Source organism: Erpetoichthys calabaricus, chromosome 2 (assembly GCF_900747795.2).
Source record: "Erpetoichthys calabaricus chromosome 2, fErpCal1.3, whole genome shotgun sequence".
NCBI lineage: Eukaryota > Metazoa > Chordata > Cladistia > Polypteriformes > Polypteridae > Erpetoichthys > Erpetoichthys calabaricus.
Window position 1 is genome coordinate 276,939,829 of NC_041395.2, and position 16,784 is coordinate 276,956,612.

The 16,784-nt window shown below is 36.1% G+C and overlaps 1 protein-coding gene across 4 annotated transcripts in view; it reads right to left on the minus strand.

The window, feature by feature from the left end:
- Nucleotides 1-16,784, minus strand: part of LOC114647068 (adenosine kinase-like) — a 594,211-nt gene that overhangs the window by 388,970 nt on the left and 188,457 nt on the right. For all 4 annotated transcript variants that reach the window (XM_028795583.2, XM_028795585.2, XM_028795582.2 and 1 more), the window contains exon 4: nucleotides 16,699-16,777. In XM_028795583.2, the coding sequence (XP_028651416.1) occupies nucleotides 16,699-16,777 (79 nt within the window). The remainder of the gene's footprint in view (nucleotides 1-16,698; nucleotides 16,778-16,784) is intronic.

Sequence of the window (16,784 nt, forward strand, 5' to 3'; positions counted from 1 at the left end):
TTCCAGGATTTTGGGCATGGAGCCCAAATGACTGACCTTTGGGGAGGATGAACAAATGAAAGAGTGCTACAAGGGTACGCTATAAGATAGCTTTACCAATGAACTCAAACATCACTTAGAGGATGTTAGCGAAAATTAAACCAGTGTGGAACTTTAATTTTATATAATGGACAGCTTATCAAAGTTGTATCAGGTTGTAACTTTCTCAAGAACTGACAGGAGATACCCCTCCAAAGAAGTCCTCAAGTCTCAGGTTTTTATAAAAAATTTCCAAGTTATACATCAATGAGCTCAGAGTTGGGAGGCAGACAACAACTTTCTGATGGGGAGAGGTGAACAAAATTTGGAGGTGTCAGGGGACAAACAGTATGCAAGCTTCTGAACTAAATTGGCAAGTCTAACAGGTATCTAACCACAAATAAGGCTACAACTTGATACAGTTAGTCCCACTAGAAACAGTTGCAAGATGTTGCAAGTAAGCGGTTTGAATTTCTTAATGAGAAACCTTCCTTTTTAAAAAATAAATGTCGAATTTTAAAACCATGAGCATTTATGCCACTGTGTCAGACCTTGAGACTGTACCAGTACAGTATTATTTATTTCAAATCACTGCAGTGTGTAATTTATTTAAGAATAAAACAGAGCTTTCAATATAAGATGAAATTTAATACAGTAATCCCTCCTCCATCGCGGGGGTTGCGTTCCAGAGCCACCCGCGAAATAGGAAAATCCGCGAAGTAGAAACCATATGTTTATATGGTTAATTTTATATTGTCATGCTTGGGTCACAGATTTGCGCAGAAACACAGGAGGTTGTAGAGAGACAGGAACGTTATTCAAACACTGCAAACAAACATTTGTCTCTTTTTCAAAAGTTTAAACTGTGCTCCTTGACAAGACAGAGATGACAGTTCTGTCTCACAATTAAAAGAATGCAAACATATCTTCCTTTTCAAAGGAGTGCAAAGCAAGCAGTCAAAAAAAAAATCAATAGGGCTTTTTGGCTTTTAAGTATGCGAAGCACCGCCGGTACAAAGCTGTTGAAGGCGGCAGCTCACACCCCCTCTGTCAGGAGCAGGAAGAGAGAGAGAGAGAGCCACAGAAAATCAATACGTGCCCTTTGAGCTTTTAAGTATGCGAAGCTCCGTGCAGCCTGTCCTTCAGGAAGCAGCTGCACACAGCCCCCCTGCTCACACCCCCCTACGTCAGCGCAAGAGAGAGAGAGAGAGAGAGGAAGAGAGAAAGTAAGCTGGATAGCATCTCAGCCATCTGCCAATGAAATCAACTGGGCAAACCAACTGAGGAAGCATGTACCAGAAATTAAAAGACCTATTGTCCGCAGAAACCCGCGAAGCAGCGAAAAATCCGCGATGGAGTGAAGCCGCGAAAGGCGAAGCGCGATATAGCGAGGGATCACTGTAATTAGAATAATTATATAAAATAAGGCACTATAACTGTTCAGTGATCAACTACATAAACAGAGTTGCTACTCCTTCATGTGCTCATATACTTACAGTTGTGTTTCAGAGTGTGTATTTACATTTACACACTAGTCTTTCATGTAAAATATTTTAAAGTTACAAATGTAGTTTATTTACACAAAAATGCAATGTGTACTGTTGGCTTTTATGCAACGCTTTTAAGCATTAGGGGTCTGTTTGTGTGTTGCTTTTCTGTACCATTGTTTATAAAAGACCGCATTCAATTTTCTTTTTACTTGAATGTTTAATATATTTATGTATACTGTTTATAAAAGATTGCAGTACTTATTCAACTAACATTTATTGACATTGGTAACATTTACTGTAATTATACTACCGCAGTAACAGTACTTGTTTTCATCAATGTAAAAAACTGTTGACTAGATTTAAAATTCCTGTTTAACTTTTTTTTTAAAGAACTTTACACTTATTACAAAAGATTGTACTACCTGAAATATTTGCATTTAATAACAAAAATGTTGATTATTTGTTGCCATTCATGTACATATTTTAATGCATATAGAATTGCCATTTATTTAAAAACATTTTAATTCAGTTACATTATATTCTTTACTGAGTATCAAAAACAGAACTGAATTTCAATACTTTTCTTAGTATTGTATCATGTTATGCACTTTCAATGTGGGTTGAACTCATAAACAATAAAAAAAAAATACTGAGAAAGTGAAAAGGGCAGAGAGTGAGACAAGAGCCAAACCACAGAATGAAACAGACAGAAGTTCCATAAACCAATTAGCAACTTTTATAGAGCTTGCTGAGTCTGTCTTGCTGAGGCTATGGTATTAATCGAAGATAATGTTTTTGAGTGTGTAAACTCACTGACACTCGCTGATATCAATCAAACCATAAATACATGGCAAGAAAATGCAAACTCCATAGAGATCCCACCACTCTGAGGTAGAAATGACAGCCCTGTACAACCACTACGCGTATGCTAAAGATTCTGAACCAAACTTTTAAACTTCAACACGATTAAAACTAAATGTATGCTTATAATGTTTGTTCAGTTCTAGTCACTTGATCGTAAGCTATATGTGTGCTGATGATCCCAGGTTGCAACAAGCACTATCGTTGTCAAATAACGAAATAAGCTTCTTTATAGTGAAAGACTATAAGCAATCAAATGTGTGACATTATTCAGTGATTACTGTCAACAATTCACATCTGGGTATCAACATTGTCTAATCTCAGTAACAGCACTTGGAGACCAGATTCGAGGTGAAAAGCATATGCTGAAAGATGCTAAGCCCTTGGGGCTGAAAAGTTGCTGTAGAGGAAGACAAACAGCAAAGTGAAGAGCACAGTTTCCTTTTAAAATGGCTGAATCACACAGGAATGGTTTGCTTTTACGTCTTCCTAAAAACAACATGGGTATGCTGTTTTCATGTATATATACAATGTCAAGAAATTGCCCAATACTCAATAACACTTTGCCTTGAAAAATAAACATATTTGTTAAGTTTCAATGCTTTTGCTTTCACAATGGGACTATAGTACCCTTCACCTCCCAATATAAAATGCAAAAGAATGGTATGTAAATTTTAATATTTATAGCTGGGATTACCAATTTTAGCACCGTATTAAAAATAAATGCCCAAGAACCTGCATTATACTTTCTAGGCATGCATTTCAAATAATTACAAGGAGCCATCCAATAAATGAGCTGCCAATAATAATAAGTTAAGTCACATTTAGAAAGGAACTACTCGACCTTAAATCAGTCTAGGTTAATGACTTAAATGTGAAATAAAAATTAGTCATGTATTCATTTGGATATACAAATGGGAGACTCCTATCCAACATACATACATATACATCTTCAAACCCACGTAATCCAGTTTAGATTAAGGAATTCCAAAGCCTATCCTGATATCATCTGACGCAAGTCTAGAACAACCCTGGACAAGATGACAGTCCATAATAGGATGCATGCATACTCACACATCTATACTCACTCACACTGGGCCAGTTTAGAATGGCCAATCAACCAACTATGAACATCTCTGGAGCTGTGTGAGGAAAAACAGGAATAACTGAAAGAAACCACTAAAAGACATGGAGAGAATACGCCAATATAAAAACAAATGGACATAGGATTGATAAAGCAGCAGCACCATCTACTACCAATCACCACTTCAGCATGTTATTATTTACATTCACATTACCTATTCATAGAATTCAAGATAAACTCTAGAGGCAGAAACATTACTATACTCATACACCACTATGTCAAAAGAAAGAAAAAAAATCATGAAAGAGGGTCTTGTGAAGGAGGATTAGGGAAACTATTAAGAAAAATAGATAATATGCTGGTCTAAAATTTGTCAAAATTTCATCCTCAATAGCCCTTAAAATGAAATGTAAAATTTTGCAATGACACAGTTTGCACAAGAAACATCCTTAACTCTTCAAGTACTAAAATTACAGGATTGATATAATATGGGTAGTAATAAAAGAAAACAAAGATGGCCGAGAGTGTAAAAAAGTGTCCTTTTTTTAATATTTGCTAATGTGGTGGTTTTGTTAAAACATTCTTAAAGGGAAACAAAATATTTTCATGAGCACCATGCATTAATAACATTAGAAACTCTGAAGCAAGTAGCTGCAAGCAGATTGCAGTAAAGCTGCAAGAATTGGTGAAAATTACAGTGACACATCTGAATTCTCCATAGTTATAAAATGCTGACAGCAGACACCTTTCTTCTAGTGCCTTACATGAATAAATTCAGTGTGGATTGAAGCTGTTGTTCAAGTGTGATGATTGTTTCCAGCTTATAAAAGCATCAAGTTGTTCAGCTTTAAGTAGCAATATGTGGGGCCTAAATCCAAGGTATGACTAACAGATGTAATCTTCTCTCAAGCACACTTGTACACACTTTCCCAAGAAACCACTGAAGTATATTTATTGATCCTCTGTTTCTGAAGATTTGGACTGCACCACCACCCCAACAGCCCACTTGAGAGACATGATAAGCCCAACCATCCATGTCTCTTCAAAATCTTCTAAGGCTAACTCTCATCCAAAGCAGTACAGCAGTTGTCCCCTGTCATTAATTTAGTTTTAAGATTAAAATAAAAAAAGGCTTGAAAATAATTTTTATTTTAGTCATAACTTGCACCACTTAATTAAGCAGGTGGTACAGTGGTTAATAACTGCTTTTTCATAAATCTGGTGTCCTTGGTTCAAATTTTGCTTGCGCTAGTTTATTCACAGAATTTACATACTCTTTCATGGTAATTTTGTGAGTTTTCCTCCCACATCCTAAAGATCTGTGTGTTAGGCTAATTGGCAATTCTAAAACAGCCCTATGCAAGTGTGCCAATGAATAGGCCCTATGATTTACTAGCAGCGTGCTGAGTTTTGGCTCCTGCTCCGCACCCACTGCTATTGGAATAGGTTCTGCTTCCCAGAATCCCTGTAATGGAATAAGTTGTTTTAAGAATGTTTCATTCATATATAAAATCCAATCAATATTTGGTGTGACTCTTCTTTGCCTTCAAACCAGCATCAGTTCTTATAGGAACACTTGCTCTAAGTTAGGGATTTTATAGAATTATAGTCAGGTGTATGATTAACCAATTATACCAAACAGGTTCTAATGATCATCATTTTCATATGTAGGTTGAAAGGCAGGCATTAACCGAAACACAAACAGCTGTATAGGAGGCTTAAAACTGGATGAGGAACAGCCAAACTTTGCTACCAAGGTGAGGTTGTGGAAGATAATTTCATGTTATAGAAGCACAGCAACAGAGATAAGGTAGTTAATAATGTATCAGCAAGGTCCCTCCTTGGCAAAGATTTCAAATCAGACTGGGGTTTCAAGATGTACTGTTCAAGCTCTTTTGAAGAAGCACAAGAAATGGGCAACATTCAGAACCATATAGGCATTGGTCAGCCAAGGAAGCGTATTGTGGCAGATGAAAGACACATCACGCTTACTTCGTTTGAAATCGAAAGATTTCCAACAGAGCCATCAGCTCAGAGCTGGCAGAAACCTGTGGGACCCTGATACACCCATCTACTGTCTGGAGAAGTCTGGCCAGAAGAGGTCTTCATGGAAGAATTGTGGTCAAAATGCCATACCTCTGATGTGGAAACAAGGCCAAGCAAAAACTATGCATGAAAACATAAGAAATGGGGAGCAGAAAAAAGGCAGAAGAACTCTGGACTGATGAGTCAAAATTTAAATTATTTGGCTTTAGCAGAAGGCAGTTTGTTCCCCTAAGGCCTGGAAAGCGGTGCGATAATGAGTGTCTGTAGGCAACAGTGAAGCTTGGTGGAGGTTCCTTGCAAGTTTTGGGCTGCATTTCTGCAAATAAAGTTGGAGATTTGGTCAGGATTAATGGTATCCTCAATGCTGAGAAATACAAGCAGATACCTACCTATCATGCAATACCATCAGAGAGGCGTTGGATTGGCCCCAAATTTATTCTGCATCAGGGCAGCGACCCCAAAAATACAGCCAATGTCATTAAGAACTATCTTCAGAGTAAAGAAGAACAAGGACTCCTGGAAATGATGGTATGGGCCGCACAGAGCCATGATCTCAACATCATCGAGTGTGTCTGGGATTTAATGAAGAGACAGAAGGATTTGAGGCAGCCTACATCCACAGAAGATCTAAGGTTAGTTCTCCGAGATGTTTGGAACAACCTACCTGCTGAGTTCCTTCAAAAACTATGTGCAAGTGTACCTAGAAGAACTGATGCTGTTTTGAAAACAAAGGGTGGTCACACCAAATATTGATTTAATTTAGATTTCTTAATAAAAATAAACTATTAACACTTCTATTTGTGTAAGCATTTTCATTTACACTAGTGTTTCTCACCTGCCTAAAACTTTTGTACAGTACACATATACATACACACACACGCACATACACACACACATACATATTGCAACAACAAGGAGGCACACCGCTCAGCCCCAAACTGCAGACATAATAAAGCACAAACACACTTTATGCTCAAATAAAGGGTTTTTCCCCAACACCTTCTTCAAAGAAGGACCATACGGACATCCTGACTTAGCAAAGCGTTTCTTTCAGATGTTACATGGAGGTTGCATAACAGACCTATCCTTTTGAAGGGTATTCAAAAAGCATAGTTTCCTGGACACCAGTAAAAACTACAGGGCATTCTACACTAGTGTCACTGTAGTAAATGTAGGGCCTACTAATGAACCAGATGCAACCACCGTGAAGGGGTTTAAAGCATCTCACTACTATGACTTAATCAAAAACATATTAGTACAGAGAGTGAATAAATACTGACAAATGCAGAACCAGTTGTGAAAATAGCAAATACTGATAAAAACAATGATATTTGAGGTGCTAAAAGTCTGGTCTTTTTACATGACTTCCATTTTTTGTGTTGTGATGATGCCACACCAATCACACAACAAACCACCAAATTAGGATCCAAGTGTAGCTGTTCAACTGGTGATACCTCAGCACCACACTAGTTCAAATGGAACAGTGTGATGTATTTTAAAGTGGCTGGAGTGCCAATCCTGCCACCAATCTCCGAGTTTTCCCTACAAGTTGGAGGACCTGCTTGCAGGGCTGAATACAGGTGAACGTCATACGCAAGACGGAGGAACTGCAGGTTAAGGGCCTTGCTCAAGGGTCCAACAGAGTGGAATCACTTCAGGGATTTACATGTCAGATCCCTAACCTCACAGCCACCACTCCGCCATACGCATAGTATACAGTATTTTCTGCTGCAAAATTTTTAATTAATTTTGTGCTTTATAGTTCTATGTTGTATGGAATTAATTTCCAACTTAAATGCAATCATAAAAAAGTACTTGATATACACATCTCAATTAAATCCAATTTGTTATTAAAATGGTTGCCTAGTTTTAATGTAATGACACTGAAGTACTAAATATACTAAAAGAGAAATCTTCAGAGAATGTTATGTTTAACATTGCTGTACAATTAAACACATACTTGAAACGCCTGGATAAGAATGTATGTTGTAGGCAAGCAGTGTGATTTAGTAGTTAAGACGTTGGACTTCAAACCCTGCAGCTGTGAGTTTAAATCCCACTATTGGCACTATGACCATAACCAAGTCACTTCACCTGCCTTTGCTCCAAATGGAAAAACAAAAGGAAATGTAATCCATTGTATCTCAGATGTTGTAAGTTGCCTTGGACAAAGGTGTTGGCAAAATAATATTATTAATAAAAATTAAACTAGGTGAAATGCACTGGTCAGTTAATATTGCATGAACTGGCGAGATGATGAGTTGGCATTTTTGGGATGTTTCCAGCGTGGCTCTCAGGATGCCAAAAGGAATTCTGCCGATGTCTCTGGGGGTAATCAGAGTGTATGGTTTAAAGGCAATATCTTGCCAGAGGCTGGTCAAGCTTTGAGTTGAGAGGCCATCAGAAGCAAAAGCTCAACTGGGGGCAATTTGGTGCAAGAATGTGGCCTGAGCAAAGAATGAGAAAGACAGTAAGTACAAGAGAGCTCGGAAGGCAAGTAGTGCAGTTTTTGGCATTTAAGATACTATACTCTGGATGAATAGCCCTGCTCTATACATAAGGAATCAGACTGAGTGCAAATAAAACCCAGAAGGGCTGAAAGTGATTTGTTTTCTCTTTGCTTGACACTTTATCCTATCCCTTTGAATATTCCTCACATTTTTGGGTTTTATAGTTAACTGAAACTCTATTTTGATACAGCTGTGTGTTCATTGCTTCAGGTTAGGGTGTCACACTGATGTGACTGAACACAGGACAGAATAATATACAGTACAGTATATGTCTCACATTCCCAGCCAGAGAAATTCAGCATTTCCATTGCACATGAACTGCTATGGCAGAGTCATGTTTTTGAATAATTTTTTTTTTCTACTTCAAAAAAAATTCTGTTCAATCTGCACATTCAGGATAAGTACCAGCTCATTCTAGATTTAGTCCAGGACCCCCCTAAAAATACAAAAAGTATGTAGAACTAAAAATATTACTAGCTTTGGAAGATACTAAAGCACAGCTCCAAAAAGTGAAAGATATGCCGAAGACAAAAGCAATAGGTTGTTGAAATATGACCTAAGAGGTTAACAACAAAAAAAAAAAGTGAAAACATGCACATGCACCATAGTCAGAATTTCAAATCATGTTATCTATACAGTACATTTGTACATGTTTTACACAACCTACTTTTGCTATTGGATGGACAGTGGCACAATGATCGCAGGCAGTTAAGATTCCAGGACTCACCCAAGTCCAGCCACCATTTCTGTCAAGTTTTAACATTCTCATTATGTTTTTGTGGGTTTCCTCCCACATCCCAAAGTCATGCAGATTAAGTTAAATGGCAACTCTAACCTGGCCCTGTATGATAGAATGTGGTCGTGTGTGCATGCCCTTTTACGTTTTACACCAAAATAATTGTTAATAGTGTCTTATTTCATATTAACAGTTAATTTTGAAGTTTAACATCTAATTACTGTGACTTTTAACTTGTCATGGATTTGTCCCTCTCATATGTTAAAATATTCATCTTCTTACCTTTTCATCTAAGAAACTTTTACACTAACTTTAAGGCACAAGTAAACAACATTTTAAACATTTAATGTGTAATTTAAATATTAAAAAAATAAAATAAGCATTGTGTGGTAATGTGTCATGCCTCACATACTCCAAAATATACTATATAATAAAATATTAAATAAATGAACTGACCCACCAGACACTTATTCTCTGTTAGTATATTCTGGCTACGTATCAGAAAGACTTGTTAAAAGAGAGCTTTAATAATTATGATTTTCACAATTACTGCTGAAAAAAGGAAAGTAAAACTGTACAGCTGAACAAGGCAGCAGTCTTTCATTAATTATACATTTAACGTAAAATACTTCTTCACTTGAGTTCATCACTTTACTATGTTAATTGTGCTGAAATAAGGTTTTGGAAATTCAAAACGATTCAAGTGATCCATGTATAAGTGAAAGGGATACAGCCAGGAGTAGGAAATGCCATGTTAGCTTTCTTTCTTCATTCAGTCTTAAAATTTGTTACCATATGGTAAAAATTACCTAAACAAAGTAAATGACTCATAATAAAAATATATTTTAGGAACAAGTTAATTACTATAATAAAGCAAGACCCTGAACAATATAACTTTGAGCTATTGCAGAGCCTATAAAATTGATTAAAAAAGAATTGCATATTGTTGTTAAAGGAAATGCAAATTATTCATGATCAACAAAAGGCATTTCCATTTCTTACATAACATCACTCTGAATGGTTTAATAAGAAATAAATATAAAAACCCCAGGTGAATCAACTGAATCCTCTAAGCCTACCTCACACAAAACATGTGCACAGATGTATTACATTAATATTAATTTGCACAGTAAACTCAACCAGATTGATTTCTGCAGTACTCGTTTTGTATTATAGGGCTTGTTAATCTTATTATCGAATTCATTGCTATTTTAAAGCAAATAAAACAAACATTACCCGTGGAATTATGCATATGAATATGTTAGTACTGTAATCAAGTATTTTATGTTTTAATTCAAAACTTTACATTAGTACACACAAACATAGCATATCCGAGATCACTAGCTTATTCTTAAACAAATGATTTTTGGTTGACTGTTAATATTTACTCCCACATTAACGGAAAAATAATTATCTTCCACAGCAAGCCATCTACTCCGTTTTCTAACAGAGGCATTTCTATTAATTCTAATTTTTAGCTCTTTTACTACAACACCAAAGTGTTTCATAAGAACACAAGAAAATATATCATTAAGAGTCAAGTTTATACAGCACCTTTCATACAGTATCACTAGGCACTTTATAAACAAACCAGAGAATAATTCATAGTGCTAAGTGAAAACATTCAAGATCATTCAATATATCAAGTTCATTTGGTCAGGTAATAGTCTGGCAAGACCTGAAATAAATAAATGAAAAGAAATAGCTAAATTTGTAACTAGGCAATCCTCAGAAAATACTGGTGCTTTAAATATTCATAAGTAACTTCTCAAGAATGTGACTAACAGTAACAAGCTAACAGTACATGAAAATGTGAAAATCAACACACTGTTTTATATATACTGTATATATTCCAAATAAAGAAGGTATTAGTTTACAAAAACTCTCTTCAGGGACAAGACTTACATATAATTAAGAATAACTAACATTATGTATTGTCACACATGTGTGCATGGGGGCCAGTTTGCAGGCTCAAATAGTGTTATTTGTCAGCCAGACCGGGAGTTGGCGCTCTCATCTGATTCTCTTTCCTCTTGTTCCTCTTCAGATCAGCTGACCAATGACATCACCACCGGTCTGATGACATCATTCTGTCCCCCCTTGACATCACTTCCAGTACCCCAATCCATCTTCCTGCTACATCAGTTCCTGTTATGACCACCCTGACTCTACCTCTTCCTCTTATCCTCCATATTTATAGCACAAAATCAACCTGTTAGTCAGTTCAGTTGTAAACTCTGCTTCTGTAAAGATGTGTTTCTTTAATTCTGCTACTTTTTCAGTATACGGGGTGGCCATCCCCAAACCTTTTTCTGTCTGTTTTATATAATTTAGCCTGGATTTTACAGGGCACAAGTATAAACATATGAGCATATTTTTAATTAATGATGCATACTAAATGTTGAATAGAAATTAGAATAATCAATTGTGAAAATGATCACTCAGTAGTCTTACAAAAACATTTTAAATTTCAGAAGCAACAATTGTACCAACGTTATTTGGAAATTTATATATATTTTTTCAACACAACTTTTGGCTCAAAAACTATGTTTATGATCTGTGCATACAATGTACATTCTAAAAATGGTTAAATCCAAGTTAGGGCCATTGGGGTGGGTATGTGGTTGGAATTTGTCTGGAAACTACTTTGGCTGCACTGAACACAAGGCAGGAACAAACCCTGGATGGGACATTACTCCACTGCATTGCATGTCCTGGTCTTGAACACACCTGCACCCACACCCACACTTAGTAAGCATAAAGCTGTCAACCTAACATTAATGAACTTGAGAATGAAGGAGACAACAATGGACAACAATTAGGCAAGAATTAGCACTAAGGATGCTAGATTCATGAGGCAGCAGCAGTACCAACCATTTTGACACAGTGCTACCCATTCATGGCCTATATCTGATCATTACAGAGATATACTTTGACCACTAGCATTCAACCAACAGTTTACAGCTACTTTTATCTCCATTAAATAAATAATAGCCAGGTATGTGTGTCATGTCTTACTGGAGTGGATATCATCTTTTAATCTTAATCATGGTCAAATTTCAAATGTTTGAATTTTACTATTTTCTTACCAAAAATGCCAAAACAAAAGTTCATTCAAAAATATTAAAAAATCAGGAGTGGTCTCCCCTAGACTTTCTCGTATACTCAGATATGAGGATGAATATTTGAGGAGTAACTGCAAGACAATAATTATATTTTTATATTATGTACATTAAAGAACAATCAACAACAAAACAAATAAAACTGATAATATATTGAACAATTATTATAAAAGTAAAGCTGAATAAATCGGAGTCTGCAGCTGCATGAATAAAAGGTAAAGTACAACTTCTGGTTAATGGAAATAGCCCAAAAACTGATAGAAATCTACGTTTTGTACCTAATACTTTTATGCAAAATTTTGGTAGACATAAGTGAACGTGTACTCAAGTTATCGTGTTTACACACACACACACACGCACACGCACACACACACACAGACATAATTCCAAAAATGGCATTTTCTAACTCAGGGAGGTCTAAACCGTTGAGATTCATCAAAATCTTGAAATGGAATTTTAGGAGGAGTCCAATACTTCACCCTATACTTCGTATACGAGAAAGTCAGGGAGGTCTAAAACATCAAGATTCATCAAAATCTCGACATTGAATCTTTGGATGATTACAATACTTTTCCTGTACTTTGTATATGAGAAAGTGAAAAATAAAGTTAATCTCAAGAAAGGTTATATAAAACCGGAAGTAATGCTGAATTAAGAATGCTATGCCTCATTTACTACTTCACCATTGCTTGTGTTCACTCTTTTAAGTGTTTCTCGCCTTCTGCCAAATGATCTACAAATGCAAGCCTCTTCAAAATCTCTTGTGTATTTAGTTGTGATGAAAAAGCTTTGGAATTGGTTATAGAAAAAGGATACTTACAGAACTGCTTGTATAAGAGGTGTCCTTTTGGTCTCAGCTTTTACGTCCAGGCTGAAAACTCACTAGTTTAGTCTATGATACCTTGATTACAGCTGAGGACTAGCTGGACTTACTGCATCTTTGTTATTATTTTTACAAAAAAAAAGTGGTTATTTCAATAATTATAATCCACTACTATAACCCCCTTTATTCTGATTCTCTTTTCAGCATCCTGCTGTAGTGGCATTGCTCTAACTTCAAGCTTTGTTTCTTACCCATGGAAAGAAACCAGAGATACTGGGAGCCTCACAATCCAAATATGAAAGGATTTTCTTTTTTATTAGACTGCCCAGCACAAACTTATATAATGCTGCAAGTTGGCCTAGTTCTCCAGAAATGTGAATGTGTCTGACTGTGGGACACAGAAGTTAATATTCTCCAGAGATACTGCTGTTTCTGTTCTCTTCTACTACAATGCCAACTAGTCACACTATATCTCAACAACATTAATGAACATATACTATTATGATGCTTTAATTCTAAATTTCTGAAATTACTTTGTATTCTTGGCATTTAGTTTGTTTTTTCATGTTTGCATTTTCTAATTTTTTAAGTTTGGAATTGTATTTTACCTTCAAACCTGTGAACTATACAAAAAGAAACTGAACTGAATTGTTCCCTGGCAACAGCACAATATGACAACTGCCAACCAAGAAGATGGGCTACTTGAAGAGATCAGAGAACATTTTTTCTTGCTGTACTTTATGTAGCCAGAGAACAAACTAAATCAAATCTGGAAGAGCATGCAAATGTCATAATGAGATTTATCAAAAAAGTGTGTGGATGACCATGTGTCTGGAAAACAATCCATAAATTTCATAATAGGAAACCATGAATCACCAGTGACATCACAAATTTACTGAAAACACACAGCAAATGTTGCAATGTTGAAATGTGCAATTCCATATGGAGATACAGAATTACAAGAAATGCACATACAAGCTCATGATGTGGATATGATTTGCACTGAGGGTAGAAGCATGAATGTTTTATGCAAACTTTGGTAGATTTTAGAGATGCTTACGGTAACAAACAAACCCTCATCCAACATCATCTGCATTTTCTCTCCCAGATAAACTTAATGCCTTTAATATCCATTTTGATTAAGATAACAAGCAGCTCATTGTTTAACTGCAAACATAACTATGTGATTAATCTTTTTTTGTTTCTGCACATGATGTAAGGAGGATTTTTAACAAGTTAATGTCCAGGAGGCATCTGGTCCGGGTGGAATTTCAGAATGCATTTTAAAACGTATAGGCACCAATTAGCTTAATGTGTTCAATTACATGTTTAATATTTCACTGGCAGATTCTGTGGTCCTCACCTGCTTCAAACTAGAACAATAATTATTCTCGTCTCATAAATAAATAGATTGTCTGAATGACTAGAAGCCAGTGGCATTCACTTCAGGCATGATGAAGTGTTTTGAGACTGCTGCTAAGACACATTTGATGTAATATTTTAGATAGTCTGGGCAACCCACATTTTGCATATCACCACTTCTGGTCCAAAGAGGATGCCATCTCTTTTTACATTATATCATACTGGGTAGGTACATCAGTAAAAACAAAACCTGTTATGTCAGAGTTCTGTTTGTAGAGTACAGCTCAGCATTTAATATTTTTGTACCATCAAAGCTGACCACCAAATTCCTTAGCTTGAAACTTTGTGTCACCCTCTGCAACTGGACTTTGGAATAACTTGCAGAACTGGGTGTGTATATTTTTTGGCAGCATGCTATCCTCAATACTGATGATTGACATAGGCCGGGTTGGACAATGTCGGTCCTTAATAGCTTATTTCAATCTTACACCTCTGCATTGAGTGTTTTAATGACTCCTTATTAGCAATAAGATGTAAATGACAAAGTAGCCATCAGTTCTCCATTTAGCTTTATTCTTTTTACATCTGTGTGTGTTCATCATGCACTGTTTGATTTAATAAAACACTTCATAGAAAAATGTAACAGACTGAAAATTATTCGTTCTAGGCTTGAAATCATTTGTATTATATTCTTGGAAAGGAAAAAATCTATGATATAAAAACCTTACACTGCGTAAATTAACAAGCCATAAAATTAAATAAGGTGTGAGACTGGCAAAGATTGGTTTCTAATTGAGCAATTGGGTTGGAATGAAAACCTTTAGTCACTGTGGCACTAAAGAAACGACATTGCCTACCCTTGACATTGGCTAATGAGCGGAGACCTCTTCTGGACTCCTTATCCAACTACGACTGTCTGGCCTTAACACATTAAATTTGCTGATGATACCACCATCACTTTAAGGAGCTGGTCATTAAAAATCAGAAGCAGAAAGCAGATTACATTACCATCTATATCAGAGGGGATACTGCTGAAAGGGTGAGTAGTGAAACATCTTTTGGAGTGATGAACTGAAAAGAATTCCTATAAAACAGCATTTTTTCTGTTTTTTTCAAGCTACTTTACATAAGTGATCAAACTTTGCTATTGTTTATGTCTGTGTGTTAATTCAGAATTAATCACTGAACTGGACTAAGTGCAAAAATTAGTTTTAATTGGAGACATCATCACATTTGTCTCCTAAACCATTCAAATGTGTATTGAATTAAGTGTTGCAGATTCATTTTCAAGAATTGACCAAGCAGTTTCAGTAACTCCACAAACCACATATTTGAGATTACACAGGTCCATTAACACATTGCATTTCACATAATTGCAGAGATTTGCCTTGTGCTTGATAACATTAATGAATGATAGTCCAATGTGGACGTTTTGAAGTACTGAAGCAATTTTTTTTCCATCTAAGTTTTGGCTCCTGTTTTGTGACCAGTGTAGCCAGGATAGATATCGTGTTCCTGAGATCTCAAACAAGACATGCCTGTCAGAAAATGGGTGGTTGGATAGAAACCTTTACCCATGTACATCAAAACCCAAGGACAGATGCAAAGCTTCTGTTCTTTTATCTTGTTTGCACATTGTGCTATATTAGAAAATTAATAATCTTGGCACTCATTCAATTGACAGTTGATTGTATGGTCACGTTATCATGCTCTCAGAATATGACCAACATCCAGCTGCCTTCTGTTTAGAACATATATAACACACATTAGAAATTAAAACAGTATTATTAAAGATAATTTTGCACAACTGTTTTTTGTACAATCATTTAGAGTCTATAATTGTATACAATGTATTTGTTCTCTATGTATGCATTAGAGGCGAGTGTTTCTTATGTTAACATAGCAACTTTCACTATTCTGAGATATACTGCACATCTACATAGGACAATAAACTTGAACTTAAATCTTGAGTGACAATTCATCTTGAAATAGAATTTCAATGATGATGTTTTCTGCATATCATTGTTACTGTCTAGAATATCCATCCATTTTCCAACCCACTGAATCCGAACACAGGGTCACGGGGGTCTGCTGGAGCCAATCCCAGCCAACACAGGGCACAAGGCAGGGAACCAATCCTGGGCAGGATGCCAACCCACCGCAGGACACACACAAACACACCCACACACCAAGCACACACTAGGGCCAATTTAGAATCACCAATCCACCTAACCTGCATGTCTTTGGACTGTGGGAGGAAACCAGAGCGCCCGGAGGAAACCCACGCAGACACGGGGAGAACATGCAAACTCCACGCAGGGAGGACCTGTCTAGAATATACCTCTTACTAAACTGAACTTACAGTTTCAGAGTTCCAGTGAAATAAATACATACATTACTTGCATAATGAGTCTTTACTAAGACAAAAGTTCAATGAAACAAAATGGCTCAAGCTTATGTTTCAAAAATAGGTACGGCGTACATTTTAATCAAACACATTAACTAATGCATTATCAAAATCAACAGAAGATATGATAAATGCACTTTCAAATTTAAATGTGTTGATTAATCTACAATATTTGATTTATTATGTCCAAAATTAGATTTGTGGTGCCAGATTTATAAGATATATAAAATATAACAAACCTGGGCAATTTTAACAGAGTTTTGTGTTGAGCCGCCAGCATGGTATTCTACTTTGAACCTTTTCACAAGCTCATCAAACCTGCAAA